At 38.0% G+C, this 19,252-nt stretch overlaps 5 protein-coding genes across 6 annotated transcripts; 4 read left to right on the forward strand and 1 right to left on the reverse strand.

Moving 5' to 3' along the window:
- Positions 1,789–5,804, forward strand: LOC109124481 (mitochondrial Rho GTPase 2-like). The gene is made up of 14 exons (XM_010414890.2): positions 1,789–2,159; positions 2,364–2,496; positions 2,597–2,746; positions 3,014–3,190; positions 3,274–3,525; positions 3,658–3,726; positions 3,842–3,897; positions 4,114–4,195; positions 4,319–4,530; positions 4,635–4,704; positions 4,798–4,910; positions 4,993–5,143; positions 5,238–5,424; positions 5,527–5,804. The coding sequence occupies exons 1-14, from the start codon at positions 1,942–1,944 to the stop codon at positions 5,592–5,594; spliced, it is 1,938 nt and encodes a 645-aa protein (XP_010413192.1). The 5' UTR covers positions 1,789–1,941; the 3' UTR covers positions 5,595–5,804.
- Positions 6,094–7,966, forward strand: LOC104699566 (chloroplast stem-loop binding protein of 41 kDa a, chloroplastic). Its single transcript, XM_010414893.2, has 6 exons — positions 6,094–6,591; positions 6,673–6,794; positions 6,896–6,998; positions 7,067–7,205; positions 7,278–7,555; positions 7,636–7,966. The coding sequence occupies exons 1-6, from the start codon at positions 6,196–6,198 to the stop codon at positions 7,816–7,818; spliced, it is 1,221 nt and encodes a 406-aa protein (XP_010413195.1). The 5' UTR covers positions 6,094–6,195; the 3' UTR covers positions 7,819–7,966.
- Positions 7,911–10,093, reverse strand: LOC104699565 (RAN GTPase-activating protein 1-like). Of its 2 annotated transcripts, none has more exons than XM_010414891.2 (2): positions 10,006–10,093; positions 7,911–9,718 (listed from the first exon to the last, which is right to left on the reverse strand). In XM_010414891.2, exon 2 carries the CDS (start codon positions 9,705–9,707, stop codon positions 8,115–8,117), a length of 1,593 nt encoding a protein of 530 aa, XP_010413193.1. In that variant the 5' UTR covers positions 9,708–9,718; positions 10,006–10,093; the 3' UTR covers positions 7,911–8,114. The 2 variants fall into 2 exon arrangements, with proteins under 2 accessions (XP_010413193.1, XP_010413194.1); XM_010414892.2 differs by having other exon boundaries at positions 9,965–10,048.
- On the forward strand, positions 10,663–12,145 carry LOC104699568 (cyclin-U3-1-like). The gene is made up of 3 exons (XM_010414894.2): positions 10,663–10,846; positions 11,116–11,548; positions 11,751–12,145. The coding sequence occupies exons 2-3, from the start codon at positions 11,124–11,126 to the stop codon at positions 12,013–12,015; spliced, it is 690 nt and encodes a 229-aa protein (XP_010413196.1). The 5' UTR covers positions 10,663–10,846; positions 11,116–11,123; the 3' UTR covers positions 12,016–12,145.
- LOC104699569 (adenylate isopentenyltransferase 3, chloroplastic-like) lies at positions 15,588–17,112 on the forward strand. Its single transcript, XM_010414895.1, has one exon. The coding sequence runs from the start codon at positions 15,698–15,700 to the stop codon at positions 16,709–16,711; it is 1,014 nt and encodes a 337-aa protein (XP_010413197.1). The 5' UTR covers positions 15,588–15,697; the 3' UTR covers positions 16,712–17,112.

Genomic DNA, 19,252 nt, shown 5'->3' on the forward strand with positions numbered 1-19,252 from the left:
TGGCACATGCTGGAGCATCGTTTGCAATAACCATAGAGCCTCTCAAACAACAAGGTTACAAAGGTCTCCTCACCATTATAAAACTCTATGACCGTGTCAAAACATAATGGTTTGAAACCATTCACTATAACTCGGACTCGTCCTCTATCGATATCAACTGCTACAACACGACCAAGATCCTCACTGATGCACCTGAAGGTAGGTTCAGCCCAGAATTGAAACGGAACTCCTATCACTCTGACCCAAAAGGTAATGTCCATAGGGTAATCCGGGTCTACCGTTGGGCTCCATCGTACCATAGACAACATCCACTGATCAAAGTGAAACGGCTCCATTTGAAGAACCTCCGTGATATCCTCCTCATTGTCGAAATCAAATTGGAACTTCCCGAGGCCTAAGTCTGCTCTCACAACTTTGCCTTCCAGATGCTAGATCCGAGGAAGCATAAACAGAAGAGACTTCATGTCTTGCAACCGTGGATTCATACATCGACCCACCACTGTCTTAGAGTACCCTTTGATCAAAGCTGAGTTATCAAAGTATGGTATTTTGATCTTCCGCTTGGGAACCAAACCATCAGGCTTCTTCCCTGACCCATTCTTCCCCTGTAGACAACTCTGCGACATGATCACCAGTGACAAGATGGAACCGGAAAAACAGAGAATAGGAGAAAAATTGTAAGAGAAACCAAGAGAATAAATAGCAAACAAGCTGTGATGAGAACTAAACGAGGAGAAAAGTCCCTTTTTATACTTCTCAACTTGCCTAGAACACATAATCGTGAAAAACTATTGATGACAATAAGTGAAATCCAACTGATTCCGCCAGATCGAGGAAAGGATCGATATCACGACCAAATCCCCCAGAGAAATCAACCAACGTTGTATCCTACAGACATCAGAATAAATCCGAAACGATCTTATTGAAAAAATCAGAAATCCGCCTTCCACAAATAACCCTTTAGCCAGATCAGCGATATCCGATCCTCCAAACCACAGAGATCTCATCAAGACAAAGATCCAAAAAACCAAAAAGGATAGTGGTCCTGATGAAATCTCCCATTTATGAGCACACAATCCCAAGTAATGACCATCTGCCAAAGTCGAGACAAATTCCCATGGCAATCGCGAAACCTCTCCTTCAAAAATATTGAACTCTTTCTCTCTTTTCCATCACTGAAAGAGTCAAGAGAGAATGAATACTGAGAAACTTCACAATTCCAAAACCAAAAGAACCCAGTAGCAATCGAAACCATTGAAAACCCTAGATCCTTAGATCCCCGTCGCCCTTGCCATCGTTAGAACTTTTCTCTTTTCGATAGGTTGCTCATTGGCACTTTGTTTTTTTTTTTTTTATGATATTGATATTTACTATAAGAAAATATACAACAAAAACTAGAAACAATAATAGTGTGTACAAAAAATAAAAAGAAGATAAGAAAAGGAGAAAAATTGACCGTAAGAAAACGAAATAAATAGAAGAAAATTCCCAAGCGCAAAGAAAGATATATGAAAGTTGTTTTCCAGTTTAGTGAAAGATGCTAATAAATTTTGAGCTCCATTGTTGTTTGTTTTATGCCAGTGTGGCAATTTTATCAATGAGAAAACAGTTCCGATTTTGGTTTAAAACTTGGTAGGTGATGAATTTTTTTTAGAAAAGGTGTAAATATGAAACGACGTTGTATTATGATGATAGATTGAGATGAATCATTATTATTGGAGGCCCATTATGAGAGAAATCCGTGATGGCAAAGATATAAATAAGCTTGCAGAGCACGTGTCGGGTCAACCCGAATTGATATATGGAGCACCCACGTCAGTTGAGGCCGGCAACACCATCATCATTCGTATTTCGTAGTCGTAGATCATTCCTTAAATCATCATCTCCGATTCAAATAATTAATAACCGTCTCAATCTCGTCTCATCCTCATCTCATCTCCGATGCTGGGTGGATTCGGTGGTAAGTCGCCTCCCGTAGGCCGTACAAGCCTGAGAATCGCCGTCGCTGGCGACAAAGGCACCGGTAAATCCAGCCTTATCTCTGCCGTCGCCTCCGAAACTTTCCCCGATAATGTCCCCCGCGTCCTTCCTCCCACCACTCTCCCCGCCGACGCTTTCCCCGACTTTATACCTATCACCATCGTCGATACTCCCTCCAGGTCTCCTCCTCCTCCTCCTCCTCCTCTTCTTTCTCCAAATTTATTTATTTATGAATTATGATGACACCATCCCTTATTGTGGTTATGAAACATCATCACTCCCCCTTCATTAAAATTGTTTCTTGCATTCGAATTTGTATGCATGATTTTTTTCAATCTTTGCTGATATCTCTCTATGTGATGGTTCCTCTGTCTGCTGCTCAGTATTGACAATAGGATTAAGCTCATTGAAGAGTTCAGGAAGGCTGATGCGGTCATTCTCACTTACGCTTGTGACCAGCCTTCTACTCTTGATCGCTTGTCTTCTTATTGGCTCCCTGAGCTCCGCCGTTTAGAGGTTTGTTCTATTGCTTCTCATTTCTATGCATAAATTCTTCTTCTTCTTTTTTTTTTTTTCAGTTTATATGTAGTTATATTTAGATGTATATATACCTCAGATCAAAGCACCAGTGATTGTGGTGGGCTGCAAGCTTGATTTACGGGATGAACGTACTCCCACCAGACTAGATGATATCATGGCACCAATCATGAAGGAGTACCGAGAGATTGAAACCTGTATCGAGTGTTCTGCCTTGACCCTCATTCAGGTATCTCTCTTCTTACTTTTCCTCTCTCACTTAAAAAATATCTTCTGATATATAGTTTTAAAGATTAGGCTATTATTATCTTTTCGCTAAGAGGGAAAACGTTGACAAAGATACTAGGAGTAGGAACTTTTAGTCAGATAATACTGAAAGGCCATGCAAAACCGTGCCCACTATTAGAGTTCTTGATGTGATTGAACCATGTCCTCAGAGATTCGTTATTGTATGCTACTAAAAACATCCGAATTATATCCTTCTTCTTTTTTTCAGGCCCCTGAAGTTTTCTATTATGCATCGAAAGCAGTCCTTCATCCGACATTTCCATTGTTTGATCAAGAAAAACATTGTTTGAAGCCTCGCCTCTGCAGGGCAGTACAAAGAATATTCAACCTTTGTGATCATGATTTGGATGGTGTCCTTAATGACGCGGAGTTGAATGATTTTCAGGTTTGCTTTTCTCTGTTAGGCACTGATTCTTATATTCATGAAAGTTCCTCATCAATATGAATGCTGCAAATTTGGTTAAACAGGTAAATTGTTTTGGTGCCCCACTTGACCCTGTGGAACTTATGGGAGTTAAGAAAGTGGTCCAAGAAAGGCAACCAGATGGAGTAGCTGATCTTGGTCTTACGCTCCCGGGTTTCCTTTTTCTTTTTTCTCTATTCATCGACAGAGGTCGCCCTGAGACAGCATGGACTATCCTACGGAAATGTGGTTACAATGATTCTTTAGAATTCAACACCGAGTTACTACCCGTTCCACCGAAGCAGTCTCCTGATCAGGTGTGTGTTGTTGTTTTAGATAGTACTTAACTACAATAATATCTCTCAGTTATTTTGTTACTTCAAGATATGAGAAACTGGCTGGTTGCTTTCAAATAATTTTTGCACTCTATTCCTGTATATCACTTGCAGAGCATCGAGCTAACAAACAAAGCTATGGACTTTCTGAGTGGAATCTTCCAGTTATATGATCTTGACAATGTGTGTATGATCATTTCTTCAATTATATTCTGTTTTTCTCTATCACCTAAAACTTAATTTATCCTCAAGGAGCAGTAGTGGTTCTCTAATACTTCTTCGTTTTGCTGCTATTTAGGATGGAGCGTTGCAGCCAGCTGAACTAGATGGTTTGTTTCAAACAGCTCCTGATAGGTAATTTGCTGGTGATTACTTTTTGTATGTTCTGTTTCCAATTCTTACCTCGGTAATCGATGGTTATCAACTGTTCCTCCAATTTATGTTTAGTCTGTGAGCTAAGCTTCTTTCGTTGAATTTTGCTTGCCAATATCTTTAATGCTCTTGTACATGAATGTCTAATATCTCTAGAATAAGTTCATTTTCATGTACACTCTGCTTTTACGATTTCAGTCCTTGGAGTGAGGCTCCTTATAAAGATGCTGCAGAGAAAACGTCTGGCGGGAATTTGACGATCAACGGGTTTCTTTCTGAGGTTTGTATGCTTGCTGTTTGGTTGACACTGAATTAGAACCAAGCTTTCATGGTTATCATGATCAACTATCAATTTCAGCATTCTTTACCATGGATAATTATGCTGTGTTATGTGTTAATGCAGTGGGCTCTAATGACTCTACTAGATCCTCGAAAAAGTTTGGCAAACCTGATATATATCGGTTACGGTCACGAACCAGCTTCAACATTTTCTGTTACAAGGAAAAGATCACTGGATCGTAAGAACCAGCGAACAGAGAGGAATGTGTTTCAGTGCTTTGTATTTGGCCCTAGAAAATCTGGAAAGTCCGCAATCCTAGATTCTTTCTTAGGAAGGTATACTTGTTTTAACATTGCTACGTATCCGTCTTATGATGTGTGTTTGATTGTTTATATGGGTTTACTCCTGTTATATATTCTAAGCTGTGTTTCACTTCCAGGAAATTTTCGAACAGCTATAAGGCAACAATGGGTGAACAATATGCAGCAAATGTCGTTGATCAGCCTGGAGTTAGTAGCAATAGCCTGAACTCTTATGTAAATTGTCACATGTGGATGGTTAATGTGGTTTTTTGGTTCTAATTGTATGGACACATTTTGCAGGGTACTAAGAAAACCCTCATATTACGGGAAATACCAGAGGAGAGAGTTAAAAAGTTTTTGACAAACAAGGAATCGTTGGCAGCATGTGATGTTGCTGTGGTTGTCTATGATAGGTTAGCCCAAGAAATATTGTTGCACCTTGTATGTGTAGATAAAAAGATGATGGACTTAGCAAGAAAATTTGATGTTTTGCAGTTCGGATGTATACTCATGGAAAAAAGCGAGGGAAATATTGATGGAGGTAGCAAGGAGGGGAGAAGAGAGCGGTCATGGGACCCCTTGCCTTCTTGTTGCGGCCAAAGATGATTTGGATCCATATCCAATGTCAGTGCAAGAGTCTGATAGGGTAAGTAATTGGATCATCACTTACCCCTAATACAGTATGATTCCATGCTCTTGATATGATTGATGATGATTCATCATAACTTGGATACCAACAGGTTTGCATGGAACTGGGAATTGATGTCCCTGTGTCATTAAGCATGAAACTTGGGGAGCCAAACAGTCTCTTCTCAAGAATCGTGAGTATAGCCGAGAACCCTCACTTGAGCATTCCAGAGACAGAGTCAGGGCGAAGAAGCAAGAACATCCGCCAACTTGTGAATAGCTCACTTCTATTTGTCTCAGGTTTACTACTCATTCACAATAATCGCTATTTACTTGCTTGAGTTGAGTGAAACAATTTTAATCATCCAAGCTTACTAAATATATTATTATATGAAATTGCAGTTGGTACAGCTGTTGGGTTTGCCGGATTGGCAGCTTACCGTGCGTATTCGGCAAGGAAGAATGCTTGAAGATTTGCATATCTTCTCGTTCACCCCAAAAATAATAGTACTCCGTTTTTGCGAGTAACCAACCAACCAATCTGACTGAACCTCTGCTTCTTTTTTCCGTTTTTCCTTAGTATTAAAATAATGCACATCTTTCAGGGAACTAATACTACGTTGGCATTGATGTATACAAAATAAACACAATTTTTTATACAAAATATTTTTTAAGTTATTTTTGGATGAAACGTAAAAACGTTATTAAGACTCAATGTGATAGATATGAATTCATGTCATAATACGAAAATAGAGGGAATAAAAACATACTTATTAGACATGTTTGTTTCATATTAACTACTACTAGCTAGTCTAGTCAACTAGAAGTATTAGTATAAAATTGGTTTTGAAAAGAGCCCATATTGGCCCAATCTAGAAGGGGATGGTAATGATATAAATCACATAAAATCGCAAAGATGAGATGGACCGACCGTTAGACGTTATCTTGTACAATAGCCGCTCATATATCTATCTTCTGGTTCTCTGAGGATCATAAAAAGAACAGACTACAAAACAAAGTCAGACAGAACAGAGCAAGGTCATCTTAACCCAACCAAAAGAAAAAAAAAAAATGGCGGCTGTATCATCGTCCTCTCTGTTCTTCTCCTCAAAAACAACTTCTCCGATCAGTAACCTGCTGATCCCGCCATCTCTCCACCGCTTCTCTCTACCCTCTTCATCTTCCTCCTTTTCCTCTCTCTCTTCTTCTTCTTCTTCTTCTGCTTCTCTCTTCACATACTCTTTGAGAACTTCTCGAAGGTCATCTCTTCAGGGGTTTACCGTTAAGGCCAGCTCCCTCGGTGAGAAGAAGAATGTGCTTATCGTCAACACCAACAGCGGCGGTCACGCCGTCATTGGGTTTTACTTCGCCAAAGAGCTTCTCTCCGCCGGACATGGCGTCACCATCATGACCGTCGGCGATGAATCTTCCGACAAGATGAAGAAGACTCCCTTCACCCGATTCTCCGTAAGATTTACGAGTGTCCCCTCTTTTTGTGAGTCTTTTTGAATCCGTAAGGTTCCGATCGATACATTTGTCTACATACAGGAAATTGTCAGTGGCGGAGGAAAGACCGTGTGGGGAAACCCGGCCGATGTTGCCAATGTTGTCGGAGGTGACACATTTGACGTTGTGCTTGACAACAATGGCAAGGATTTGGATACTGTTAGGTCTGTCTGCTTATTGATTTATATTAATCCAAACAAAAAAAGCCATTGTTTTTTATTTTATTTTTGAATTTTCATTTGATGATTTTTTTTTTTCCGAACAGGCCAGTGGTGGATTGGGCTAAAAGCTCCGGCGTGAAGCAATTCTTGTTCATTAGCAGTGCCGGGATCTACAAGTCCACCGAAGAACCTCCTCACGTTGAAGGGGTAAATAAACACAAACCACAACTTTCTCAATTCTCACCACTTATGTCTCCTCCTTCTCCGATGTGCAGGACGCTGTCAAAGCTGATGCAGGTCACGTGGTAGTGGAGAAGTACTTAGCCGAAACTTTTGGGAACTGGGCATCGTTTCGACCACAGTACATGATCGGCTCTAGCAACAACAAAGACTGCGAGGAATGGTTCTTTGACCGTAAGTTTCTCAAACCCCACTGATTGCTGCTACACATCGACAAACACAAGTAATGGTATATTGTGTTCCCAGGGATTGTGAGAGACAGAGCAGTGCCAATCCCAGGATCAGGAATGCAGCTAACCAACATATCTCACGTGAGAGACTTGTCTTCCATGCTGACTTCTGCCGTGACCAACCCTGAGGCTGCTTGCTACAACATCTTCAACTCCGTAAGCGACAGAGCCGTAACTCTAGACGGTATGGCCAAGCTCTGTGCTGCCGCTGCTGGCAAAACGGTTGAGATCGTTCACTATGACCCTAAAGCTATTGGGGTTGACGCCAAGAAGGCTTTTCCATTCAGAAACATGGTAAAACTAAACCCAATAGAAGCTCTTCTCCTCCTTCATTGATTGATTAGTTTTATAACCCTGTTATTGTATGGTCGCAGCATTTCTACGCGGAGCCTAGAGCCGCAAAGGATATATTAGGGTGGGAAAGTAAAACGAATCTACCTGAAGATCTCAAGGAGAGATTTGAAGAGTATGTTAAGATTGGCAGAGACAAGAAAGAGATGAAGTTTGAGTTAGATGATAAGATACTCGAAGCCCTCAAAACTCCAGTGGCCGCTTGATCAAAAGGCCATTACGTTTCTTCCCTTGTAACTTCTACTGCTACCCTACCCTCTACTCTCTTTTTTTCCGGCTTATATGAGATGGAGATTACTTAATCTAAAAGACCATTTGGATTCATAATCAAAAAAAGCAACAACAATTCTGGTTTAGGAGCAGATAACAATTTCTTTTCAAAGGGAGATTGATTTGAAGACAGTCTAAGATCCTTACATACCTACTTCAATACGTTTATCATAGAGAGAGAGATTAAACTGAACCTACCTAGATAGTGACAAGAGCATCACATAACATGATCCTATTCCTCCTCTTGCTTAATTTTCAGACCTCCGAGTTTCGATTCCAGTCCGTTGTCTTCTTCGCTTTCATCTTCAAAATCTTCTCCTTCAGGGTCATTGTCGTCCAAAGGACCAAGCTTGTCCGGACAGTCCTTAAACATATCATTTACCTCGTCAATACCTTCATCAGATATATAGTTTCCATTAATGTTCAGAAGCTTGAAAGTGTGTTTCTTCACAACAGTTTGTGCCAAGGCTCTTGCCCCAGCTCTTCTGATCATGTTGGTGCTCAGGTCAACTTCAAGCAACTGATCATGACCTTCTACTGCCTTTGCGATTAAGATAGACCCTTCGTCTTTGAGTTCATTCTCAGATAAATTCAGCTTTGAAAGAGACTGTTTTGAGGCGATGCAAGCTGCCAACTTTGCAGTGGAATTGACAGTAATATCGTTTCCAGCCAATTCTAGAACTTCAAGAGAAGGGGCAGACTTAAGTAGAGCTTCGGCAATTGCTTCTGTTCCCTCATCCTCCAAGTTCAGGTAACTCATATAGATCTGAGTTAAATGAGTCAACACTGACAAAGTCTTGGCCAGGGCAATTCCACCTTCGACTCCAAACATGTTGTCACGAAGATCAAGTTTCTTCAAGTGGGTACAGTGTTCGAGTGCTTCAGCGAGAGCAACACCACCTTCTGAACCAATCCTTGTAGATGAACACCGGAAGTCTTCCAAAGATGGACATTGCCTGACAATCTCAGCAATGGCAATAGCTCCTTCATCTCCTGTCATGTTGTTATGGAAGTGAAGAACCCTGATTTTGCCAGTAGAAGGAAGTAGCTCACGAACTGCTCTTGCAGCATCCTCTGAAATGCCGTCATTCATCAGATAAAGCTCCTCTAAGTCATGCTGAGACTTGATGAGAGAAGCAAAAGCTCTAATTCCTTTTTCTCCCAGAGCATTGTCAGAGAGATCCAAAAACCTAAGCTTAGAACCCTCCAAAGCAGATGAAAACATATTCATGGCTTCAAGTGCTTCAGCCTCTGGCCGTCCTGCAACGACATCAGAGAGATCCACTTCAGTGAGCTGATCCTTGATGGAAGACAAAACAGTGGCAGCAAACTTGGCTGCTTCGGAGCCAAAACTCCTGTTGCTGAAACGGATCTTGGTAAAGGAGTTATGCGGGTCAGTCAAAGGCCTCAAAAGCTCACGTGCCTCGTCTTCATCAATGAATGCTCTACGGCCACAGGAGATATCAAACAAGACATCCCCAGTCTGCTTAGACGAAACATCAGAATCTTCCTGGGGACCTCGTTTGATGACATCAAGCATGAGCTTACTGGATTCTTTAGCGTAGACCTGAACAGCAGAAGTGCCATCACCATCAGGCTCGTTCTGGAAGTGTTTGTTGGCAGTAGCAAAAGCCAAGTCTTCAATACGCTTGGCATCATCCTCAGCCTCTTGGAGACTCAAAAGACCGTACTTTCTGGAGAAGATGGAAGGGGTGGTGATGTTCTTGGTCATGCGCTCGACAAGCATCAGGCGGGTACTCTTACTGGGTGGCCACATCTTGACAGACAAAACACGGCTCTGTGTGGTTTTAACTGAATGATCCATGGTGCTCGCTTCTGTGATTTCAAGACAAAAGGAAAACAATACTCAATCAATCAATCTGACATAGAAAAAGTGTATTCAAGAACAAAAGAAAGGTTACGATGAAGATCCAGTCGGACACGAAGATGGCATTGGAGAATCTAACTACATTTCCCAGATTGTCAATACCAGAAAAGAGCCTTTTTCCTAATACTAAGGTAGAAGAAACCCTAAAAATCAACATCGACTATGGCACAATGCAAAAGAGAAGTAGAAGAAACCTAGTAGCAAGTGGAGACGAGAGATGCGATGAAAACAGTACCTGCGGATCGAAATGTGTTCTCCTCTCTCTCTCTCTCTCTCTCTCTCTCTGCGAGTACTACTTTGATGCCCCAAATAAACGAAGCGGAAGGAGAAATAAAAATACGATAAAGGTGAGAGATTTTTCAGAGAAGCGTGATTAAGACGCAGAGTGAGAGAGAATCATTGATTGATTCGCGTGACGGTAATGATGCCCTTCCTTCTTTTTTCAAAATTTCAATCTTTTTTTTTTTTTTCTTTTTCCTGAGAATCCCCAAAAAACAATTGAAAGAGAGAGAGAGAGCCAAATTAGGGTTTATGAAATGACAATAAAGCCCCTAAAAATATAGCCCATTTAAAAGCCCATTAACAGATGTATAAGGCCTTAAAGAAAGCTCAGTCTTAATTTTAAGTATTTTCCTCACTTCAATTATTTTACACACAAAACAAATGCTTAGTTTTTTTTTTTTTAATATTAATTTAATTTTTAGGTAAATGAAAAAGACAGGCAGAGATGAACTGTTGGAGGAGACGGTGGGCCACCGTCGCCAGCTGGACTCACCGACGGTGAACTGTTGTCGGCAGTCGACGCCTCTCTCCTCCTCTCACTCCTTCTTTCCTTTTCTTTTGTTTGTTTATTTTTCTTTCAATATATAAAATCATTAATAAAAAGAATAAATTAAAAGGCAAATCATATATATCATATCCCTAATAATAATGGAAAGTTTCCTTCTTCTTCACAAATCACAAATCAGTGAATCATCTATAGTTTAGCTTCAGCAGAGCAAGCAAAACAATGGAGAAGCGCCGGAGATAGAGAGAGAGAGAGAGAGAGATCTGTCATCTTCCCACTTGTTTCTCTCGTAAGTTCCTTCTTTCACATTCTGATACTGTTGTTCTTGATGGATTTTGCTTTTTTTACTCTTAAGATTTGGTTTTGGTGGTTTTAGGAGTCTAATTTAGTGTGGGGGTTCTCTCTCTCTCTCTCTCTCTTATATCATAGATTGCTTTGTTAGTTTGTTCACCAAACTTCATTCCTGCCTGCCTATGTCTATTGCAAAACCCCTAACCTCAAGATTGGCAAATCTCTCATAATCCAAGTTACCATTTTTATGCCGTTTCTGATTTGCAGAGATAGATATGGCCGCCTCTCTCCCAACGGATCAAGGTTTCATTGATTCGGATGTATACCTCAGATTAGGACTTTTAGTAGATCATGGCAAACGTTTGAAAAAGCCACCCGCACTTCTCTCTCGTCTCGCTTCATCTCTTGAGAGATCTCTCTTGCTCTACGACGATGACAACAAGTTACTGCCGATGCTTCAATCCCCTGAAGACGACTCTGTTGTCACCGATTTTGATGGCACATCTCCCCCTGAGATCACCATTTCACGTTACTTGGATCGCATTTTCAAGTACTCTTGCTGCAGCCCTTCCTGCTTTGTCATTGCTCATATCTACATCCATCTCTTTCTCCAGAGGACCCGATCCTTTCTCAGTCCCCTTAACGTCCACCGCCTTCTCATCACTTCTGTCATGTTAGCCGCTAAAGTCTTCGATGACAGGTAACAACAACATCACATCTTTCATTCTTGCTACTTGTACGAACTAATTAAGCAGAGAGGGTTATGGATATGTAATTAGAGGTTCCTCCATCTGTAGTAGCGAGTTTCTTTTACTTCCTCATCTCAAGTTCGTTTTGGTAGAGAGACTAGATTGCAACTTTAAGATGTTGATGCCACAACATTGATCTCTGGTGTTGTGCAGGTACTTCAACAATGCATACTACGCAAGAGTTGGTGGTGTGAGCACCAGAGAGTTAAACAGATTGGAGATGAAGCTGTTGTTCACCCTTGACTTCAAGCTTCAGGTTGATCCTCAGACTTTTCATACACACTGCTGTGACTTGGAAAAACACAACACCGACGGCTTCCAAATCGAGTGGCCGATTAAAGAAGCATGTCGAGCCAACAAAGAGACTTGGCAGAAGGGGACACCTGACTCACTCTGCTCTCAAACGATAGCACGCTGATCATGTGGCTAGAGTAAGATAGGATTCTTTTGCAAGATTGATTGATTGATTGTGACAATTTGTGTAGTAGAAAATCTTTATAAAAAAAAACCTACGAGCTCATTCTTTTAAGAGGCGGTTGTTATATATATAGTTTTCATTGATACTGGTTAAACTAAATAGACCTACATCAAACGGCAACTATTTCCTCTGCTGCTGCAACTCACATTAGCAACCGGAGGTTCTGCTGGTTTGCTGTTACAAGAAGCATCGTTGATCTTGGGAGGTGGTTCAGCAGCAGTAACAGGAGCCGCCGCCACCTCAACATTACTACAAGCACCTGAATCACTGGCTCCTCCATCGCCGCCATTGCTACTCTTGGAGTCAGCGGACGGTGGTGCAATCGGAGACCGTGAGTGGTCGCTACTAGGATCATCATGCGACTCCTTAAACGTTATTTTAGTGACTCTTTTGTCGATGATCTTCATATGTTTGATTCTACGTGCGTTTCCATCAACCAAGTTTTGTAGATGTAATGTCTGGTCAGGGCCGTCAAAGCTGCTGACGTGGACCTGACGTTGGCAGGTTGATGGCGTGGCGAGCGGAGGAGGAGTTGCCGCTGAAATATCTTCGGGAGATTCTGGTTCAGGAGGTTCCCACAAAAGCTCAGCTCTTTTACCGGCTTTAGCTGCCATTGGGATAAGCATTTGTGGGTCGATCTCACTGTTCACTTGTATCGTCCCCTCGTTTGCATTAACCTTTATCGAATGCACTCCTGTTCATATAAATCAACATTATTGCTAATTTATTAGAATCAAATTAACTAAATAGTTGCCGCATATAGCAGAAACGGTAAATATATATGTGCTTTAAGCACCTTCAACTTTGAGCATGGCTCGTTTAACCTTCCTCGCACATCCGGTGCAACAATTGGGTTCCAGTTTCAGAACACGAGTCTGCTGTATGCGAAAAAATAAAATGATTTACCATATCAATAAAAATAAAATTTTATGATCGACGATGTACAAACAAGTCTTGGTCATCGTAAAAGGTAAAATAAGGAAGGAACCCGGAGGAGTGGGGAATGTTTTGAAGAAGGATGCCTTTCCATTCTTAGAAATAATACAGTATGTATTAAGAAACACAAACGAACTATATAATGATTCTTATATTATTTGTAACATCAAAATAAACATGTATGTATTCTGACAGCCTTGTTAGTTAGTTTTGAATGAATTTACGCGAGTACTTATGTCAAGTATTTTATACGTGTGCTATAGATATATACAATGATCTCAGCTTAAATCTTTAAAGCACGCATATATATCTTCAAGATTTCCTTATTGATCATCAATGATATAAAGCACGATATGATAATTTCTTGGAAAATTATCTATCAAGCGTGCTGGCTTGATTTACATTTTCTATGGAAAAAAATAAAGTTAAAGTTGATTATGACATAAAAAAATGTTGAGACTTACGAGTGAGATTAACCGTTAAAGTTTGGATAGCTACGCTAATTATTCTATTTTTGATTTGTCGTTATTTTCTTTTTACTTGCACTACAGTGTTTCCACATTTGGAGCAACAATATACAAACAACAACAAAATCGCAGGTTGTATCTCTTACAATGTGAATTGGGCAAATGATTACTGAAAGAGAGAGATAGCAAAAATAAAGTTAATGGGCAAGGTAGGCGTGACTGCCTTATTGGTCGTCGTATTATTTACTCTCCTTTTTTTAATCATGGTGGAGTAATATATATTTTTTGACAAACGTGGGTGATGGGTTAACATCAATCAATCATTAGCCTTCTTATCCCAATTTTTTTTTTGTTTTTTGTCTTTGTATCTATCATGAACATTATAGCATAAATTAAAGAAGTGAAAAAGCTGGTGGCCACGAGTACAATCGAGCGAACTAGCACGCACATATGTATCACTTACCAGCCTAAAATAAATTTTTGATTTAATTTTTTAACATCGTTACCAAGTGTATTGTTAGATGAAAAACAAACGACGTAATATATATCTAAGAGTTCTCATTTTCATTTAGTATATGAATTACTACAAATTTTAAAGTGAATAAGAACAAGAAAGATATTATAGCGATTATATTAATTTTATCTTAGATTTAAGTTAGTAGTAACATTTTATTGATTTTAGGTTGATGTATTCATTCTTTTGTGTTGGACCTATGTGATGTAAATTGATTAATCGAATGAAACTTTCTAAAAATATAAAGAAAATTTCTGAAGTGTGTTGTTAATCAACTGATAAGACAACAGAAAGCTAGGAATCTAAAATAAACGCATAAGCTGGCCGGTTTAGTCCACCAATTTGATTAACATTTATTCGATTAATATAAATAGTTTAAGCATATAATACCAGAAGAGTAGATTAGTAAACTAATATACTGATCAGACAATGTATTGGCATTGAAGTTTATGGTCAGGGAAGAGTGTCTAAAATATATATAGCTCTAGTAAAATTGTATAGTTTAAAATACAAGCCAGCTTTAGTTTAAATTCCCTTGTCTATATATTCCCGTAATTTTTTTAGGGTATATAGGACTGGAGGAATCAGATACGTACATGGACGTGTAGGAGCATGCACATTGCACACATTACCAAGCTCACAAGAAGCAAAATTACATTCCAATAGCTACGACTTGTCGCTGTAAGAATAATCTTTTAATTAAAGGCCCTTTCTCAGGCCATTATATTTCTTATCTCATGTGAATAAATTATAATGTAAAAATAAAAATAAAAATAAGGTTCTCTTTATAAGGTTTTGCCGTCTTAAGATTTATACGTAAGTGGAAGAAGGAGTAATAAAGAGACGTTCCCGGGGGTCTTTGGCCATTGCAGGTCGACAAACAATTTTGCCTCTCCGTTTCATTAATGGACGGTCCAATGGAACCTTTATATTATTCTACAAGAAATAAAAAGACTCTATGATAATATCAAGATATATGACATAGAATCACATCTGCATCACTTTTTCTTATGAAATTTAATAAAACTAGGGCATATAGAATATCTATATACATATAATATTTACTAGACCGATCATGAGGAATCATCATAACTTAATTTTTATTGAGTGTTATTAATTTAATAATGTCTATTCATCCAAATTAACTGCCGAGTTTTCCAAGATAACTTGTAAAAGAATATTACAAAACCAAAACCAAGCTTAATTAGACAACCCATATTTCTCTTCATATAAATCACATATAATTCATTTTTTGATTTAAAAAAAAAAAGTGAATTCTTCTTAAAAATTTCTTCCTTGGATAAAATCATTTTTCTGCAATAAAAATAAATAAATCGTATCTTAACCTCACATCAAACGTAATCGAAGTTTACATTTGATTGAGACATTATCAATATATATCATCTGCACTGCAGGCGTATCAAATATTTGGCTACAGCCTAAATAAAAATAGAGGAGAATAAAGTAAAAGAGAGAAAAAAACAACAGGTTTTGACCAATGAAAAAAGCGAGCCAACTTGTACTCTTATATCATTCGTACAGTGTCCAATTTCAAGTGTGTGACCCTATATATATATATAAATCATATCATTCATGCAAAGTCACCTGAACATTTCATAAGTAGATATACAAGCCTCCCAAACATTTCAAAATATATAGAAAACATCTAAGGTTTATATTGCAAAGCTTTGATATATATACCATCATGATAATGAAGATATCTATGGCTATGTGCAAACAGCCATTGCCTCCTTCTCCGGCGTTAGACTTCCCTCCGGCAAGATTTGATCGCAATATGCTTACTCTAAACCCATACGGTCCAAAGGACAAAGTAGTGGTTATCATGGGTGCTACTGGGACAGGCAAGTCACGACTCTCCGTCGATTTAGCCACACGTTTTCGGGCGGCTGAGATCATAAACTCGGACAAGATCCAAGTCCACCAAGGTCTAGACATTGTCACGAACAAGATCACGAGCGAGGAGAGCTGTGGGGTACCGCACCATCTCCTTGGGGTCTTGCTGCCTGAAGCAGACTTAACCGCGGCGAATTACCGTCAGATGGCGAATCTCTCCATTGAATCCATCCTAAACCGTGGAAAGCTTCCAATCATCGTTGGAGGTTCCAACTCTTACATGGAGGCTCTAGTGGACGACGAAGACAAACAATTCAGGTCGAGATACGACTGTTGTTTCCTATGGGTCGACGTGGCGCTTCCCGTTTTGCACGGGTTCGTGTCTGAGAGAGTTGACAAGATGGTGGAAAATGGAATGGTTGAGGAAGTTAGAGAAATTTTTGACTATTCGGATTCGAATTACTCGAGAGGGATCAAGAAAGCAATCGGAGTTCCAGAGTTTGACAGGTTTTTTAGGAATGAGCAGTTCTTGAATGTGGGAGACAGAGAGGAGCTGTTAAGAAAAGTGGTCGAAGAGATAAAGAGGAATACCTTTGGGTTGGCTTGTAGGCAGAGAGAAAAGATCGAACGGTTGAGAAAGGTGAAGAAGTGGTGCATTCAGAGATTGGATGCCACTCCGGTCTTCACAAAACGAAGGTCCAAGATGGATGCTGACGTAGCATGGGAGAGGCTTGTGGCTGGACCAAGCACCGTTGCTGTGTCGCGGTTTTTGCTGAACATTGCCAGCGGTCGACCGCTTGTGGAGGCTTCAACAGCGGTTGCAGCTGCCAGGGAACGCGATATGTCGCGGTGTCTAGTGGCGTGATCAGTACTAACCACGTACGTAAAGATCGATCGATAAGGCTGGATTCGGAAATGCATGTGGTTAACTTTTACGCCAAAAAGGTTTTTGGGTGATGATGACGTGGCAATGATCAGAAAATATGCACACAAGACTAAAATGAGTGGGGGAAAATATACATATAAAATAAGCTAGAAAAATAAAGTTATATCTAGATATATTATATATATATATATATGCATGCATATCGTATATAGTATTGTCTGATACTGAAAATTTTGGCATAACTGTTATTCAGTATTATCATCTACTTTTTTGGATGTAAGTGGGAATGCTATATTTGGAAAGTGAGGACTTACCCGCCTTGTAACAATTTGATTTTAATAATATAAACGACTAAGCTCTGAGTGGGGCTTATTTATATAGTTGGTACAATTTATAGTTATTGATGATACAATTTTGTTGTTTCTAAATAGGGAAATCTTATTCTTACCCGATATTAAAAAGCAGAATAGGGAAATCTTGACTGCAGGCACACGTACATGCATATTCCAGAGTATAAGTTTATAGCTACAAACAATTGATACTGTCTAAACATGATTTACAAAATGTTCAAATGGCACATAGATGATACATATTAAAGGAAGAAAAAAAAACTAATAGAAATTTAATTAGTATAGCAAGGACAAAAAGTTGAAAGCCAATTAAGTGTTTTTCTTGCAGTAAAAAATGTTAGTTAGAAACTTGAAACTTCAAATGGTATGATATCATGAATAGAGTGTAAAAACATATTGTTTTTTTTAAATGATATTTGTGGTAAGGAAATCAGGAATCCTTTCAAAACATAAACCAGCTTTGAGTGGGAACAAAAGAAGAAGAATGAAGTGTTTAGTAGCACATTTAGCAATGACCGTACACAGTAGCACGCGCCTGAAAGCCGTACAGAGAAGGCGTTGACAAATTTGTGCAAATTATTCGAATCATGTGAGAGTGCCCACATCGCAACTTATCAATCTTCTTAGTTTTGTTTTTTTCTTTCTTTTTAATATAATGCGTTCTTAATTGGAACCCATCCATTTTATTTTATTTTATAAAAGATTATTCTCTTTATGCCTCGTGTATGTGTAATTGGCGTCTTATAATGCTTTAGTAGTCTACTGGCCGGCCCCCTCTCTCGCTCATTTATGTTTATATGCCCCTGCGATGTCGCGAGAAAGTATTTTAGAAAAAAAATAATTTAAATTTAAAATTTAAAAGTATACATTATTTGAATGTAATAGAATAGTTTGAATACATAAACTGTTACTAAAAACACAATCATCAAAATGAAAACTTATAACAAAAAATATTATGTAGAATAAACGCAACTTTGCAAAAATTGTTGTTTAAAGTATTATAAATATAAGATATTTTTATGAAGAATTATGGTAAAGAGCTACAACTAAAAAAAAATATTTTGACGAAGTAATCTTTATTGAGAATATTGAACTAATGGTTATAATAAATAATATAATTTTCTATTAAATAACTATAATTAAAAATATATTTAATAATGAGTGAAACAGTATCAATAGAAAATTAAAATTAAAATACACAACTCTTAAGAACAAAATAAAATAAAATTAAAATATTAAAATAGTTTTTAACGAAAATTTATGATAAATAGACACAACTGAAAATTCTATATTAATTTTTATTAAATTTCTATATTACTATAATCATTTCTAAAATTTTAGTTAGATTATAGAATAACATTGAATATTAAATATTAATATTCAAATTATTCAGAATTAACATAAAATGAAAATTTTGTTTCAACAACAATGATTTGTTAGTTATTGATGAAGAGACAAATATATAGAGAGTTCAAAATATATGACTATTTAAATAAACACACCTATTAGAACGAAAAGTTGTAATGAAAAAATATGAATAAAATATAGTGAAAAGACACAACTCTACAATGACCAAATACAATTGTTTGAGTTTTTTAAAAAGAACAAATAAAACCAATTTTTTTACAAAAAAAATACTACGAAAAGTCTCAAGTTCTTATTTATTCAGATTGTTATTATTATTTTTAAATATTAATTTTTTTTTTAACAGAAAGTTAAGATAAATAGACACAACTGTAAATTCAATATTAAGTTGTATAAAATTTCTCTATTGCTATAATCATTTCTAAAATTTTAGTTAGATTATAGAATATATTCAATTATCTAGACTCAACATAAAATGTAAAATTTGTTTCAACGAACTTGTTAGTTAGTGATGAAGAGACAAATATAAAGAGATTTCAAAAAGCATTACTATTTAAATAGACACACCTATTAAAACGAAAAGTTGTGATGAAAAAATATAAATAAAATATAGTAAAAAGACACAACTCTACAATGAACAGCTACAACCGTTTGAATTTAAAAAAAACAAATAAAAACATTTTTTTAACGAAAATGTACTACGAAAAATTACAACTGTTGTGTTTGCACTTGATTATACCTACAAACTCATATAAACTGCTTTTAAATAGAAGACATCTTTATTACCATATTCAAAAGTCAAATC

Source organism: Camelina sativa, chromosome 7, assembly GCF_000633955.1.
Source record: "Camelina sativa cultivar DH55 chromosome 7, Cs, whole genome shotgun sequence".
NCBI classification, from domain to species: Eukaryota; Viridiplantae; Streptophyta; class Magnoliopsida; order Brassicales; family Brassicaceae; genus Camelina; species Camelina sativa.

What these genes read in the sequence shown, in the direction of transcription:
- LOC104699569 (XM_010414895.1), top strand. Translation starts at nt 15,698, where the DNA reads ATGATAATGAAGATATCTATGGCTATGTGCAAACAGCCATTGCCTCCT.
- LOC104699566 (XM_010414893.2), top strand. Translation starts at nt 6,196, where the DNA reads ATGGCGGCTGTATCATCGTCCTCTCTGTTCTTCTCCTCAAAAACAACT. An exon ending in AAGGATTTGGATACTGTTAG is followed by an intron (nt 6,795 to 6,895) that starts GTCTGTCTGCTT and finishes TTTTCCGAACAG; the next exon opens with GCCAGTGGTGGATTGGGCTA. An exon ending in CGAGGAATGGTTCTTTGACC is followed by an intron (nt 7,206 to 7,277) that starts GTAAGTTTCTCA and finishes TTGTGTTCCCAG; the next exon opens with GGATTGTGAGAGACAGAGCA.
- LOC104699568 (XM_010414894.2), top strand. Translation starts at nt 11,124, where the DNA reads ATGGCCGCCTCTCTCCCAACGGATCAAGGTTTCATTGATTCGGATGTA. An exon ending in GCTAAAGTCTTCGATGACAG is followed by an intron (nt 11,549 to 11,750) that starts GTAACAACAACA and finishes GGTGTTGTGCAG; the next exon opens with GTACTTCAACAATGCATACT.
- LOC109124481 (XM_010414890.2), top strand. Translation starts at nt 1,942, where the DNA reads ATGCTGGGTGGATTCGGTGGTAAGTCGCCTCCCGTAGGCCGTACAAGC. An exon ending in CTGAGCTCCGCCGTTTAGAG is followed by an intron (nt 2,497 to 2,596) that starts GTTTGTTCTATT and finishes TATATACCTCAG; the next exon opens with ATCAAAGCACCAGTGATTGT. An exon ending in CTCACTTCTATTTGTCTCAG is followed by an intron (nt 5,425 to 5,526) that starts GTTTACTACTCA and finishes ATGAAATTGCAG; the next exon opens with TTGGTACAGCTGTTGGGTTT.
- LOC104699565 (XM_010414891.2), bottom strand. Translation starts at nt 9,707, where the DNA reads ATGGATCATTCAGTTAAAACCACACAGAGCCGTGTTTTGTCTGTCAAG.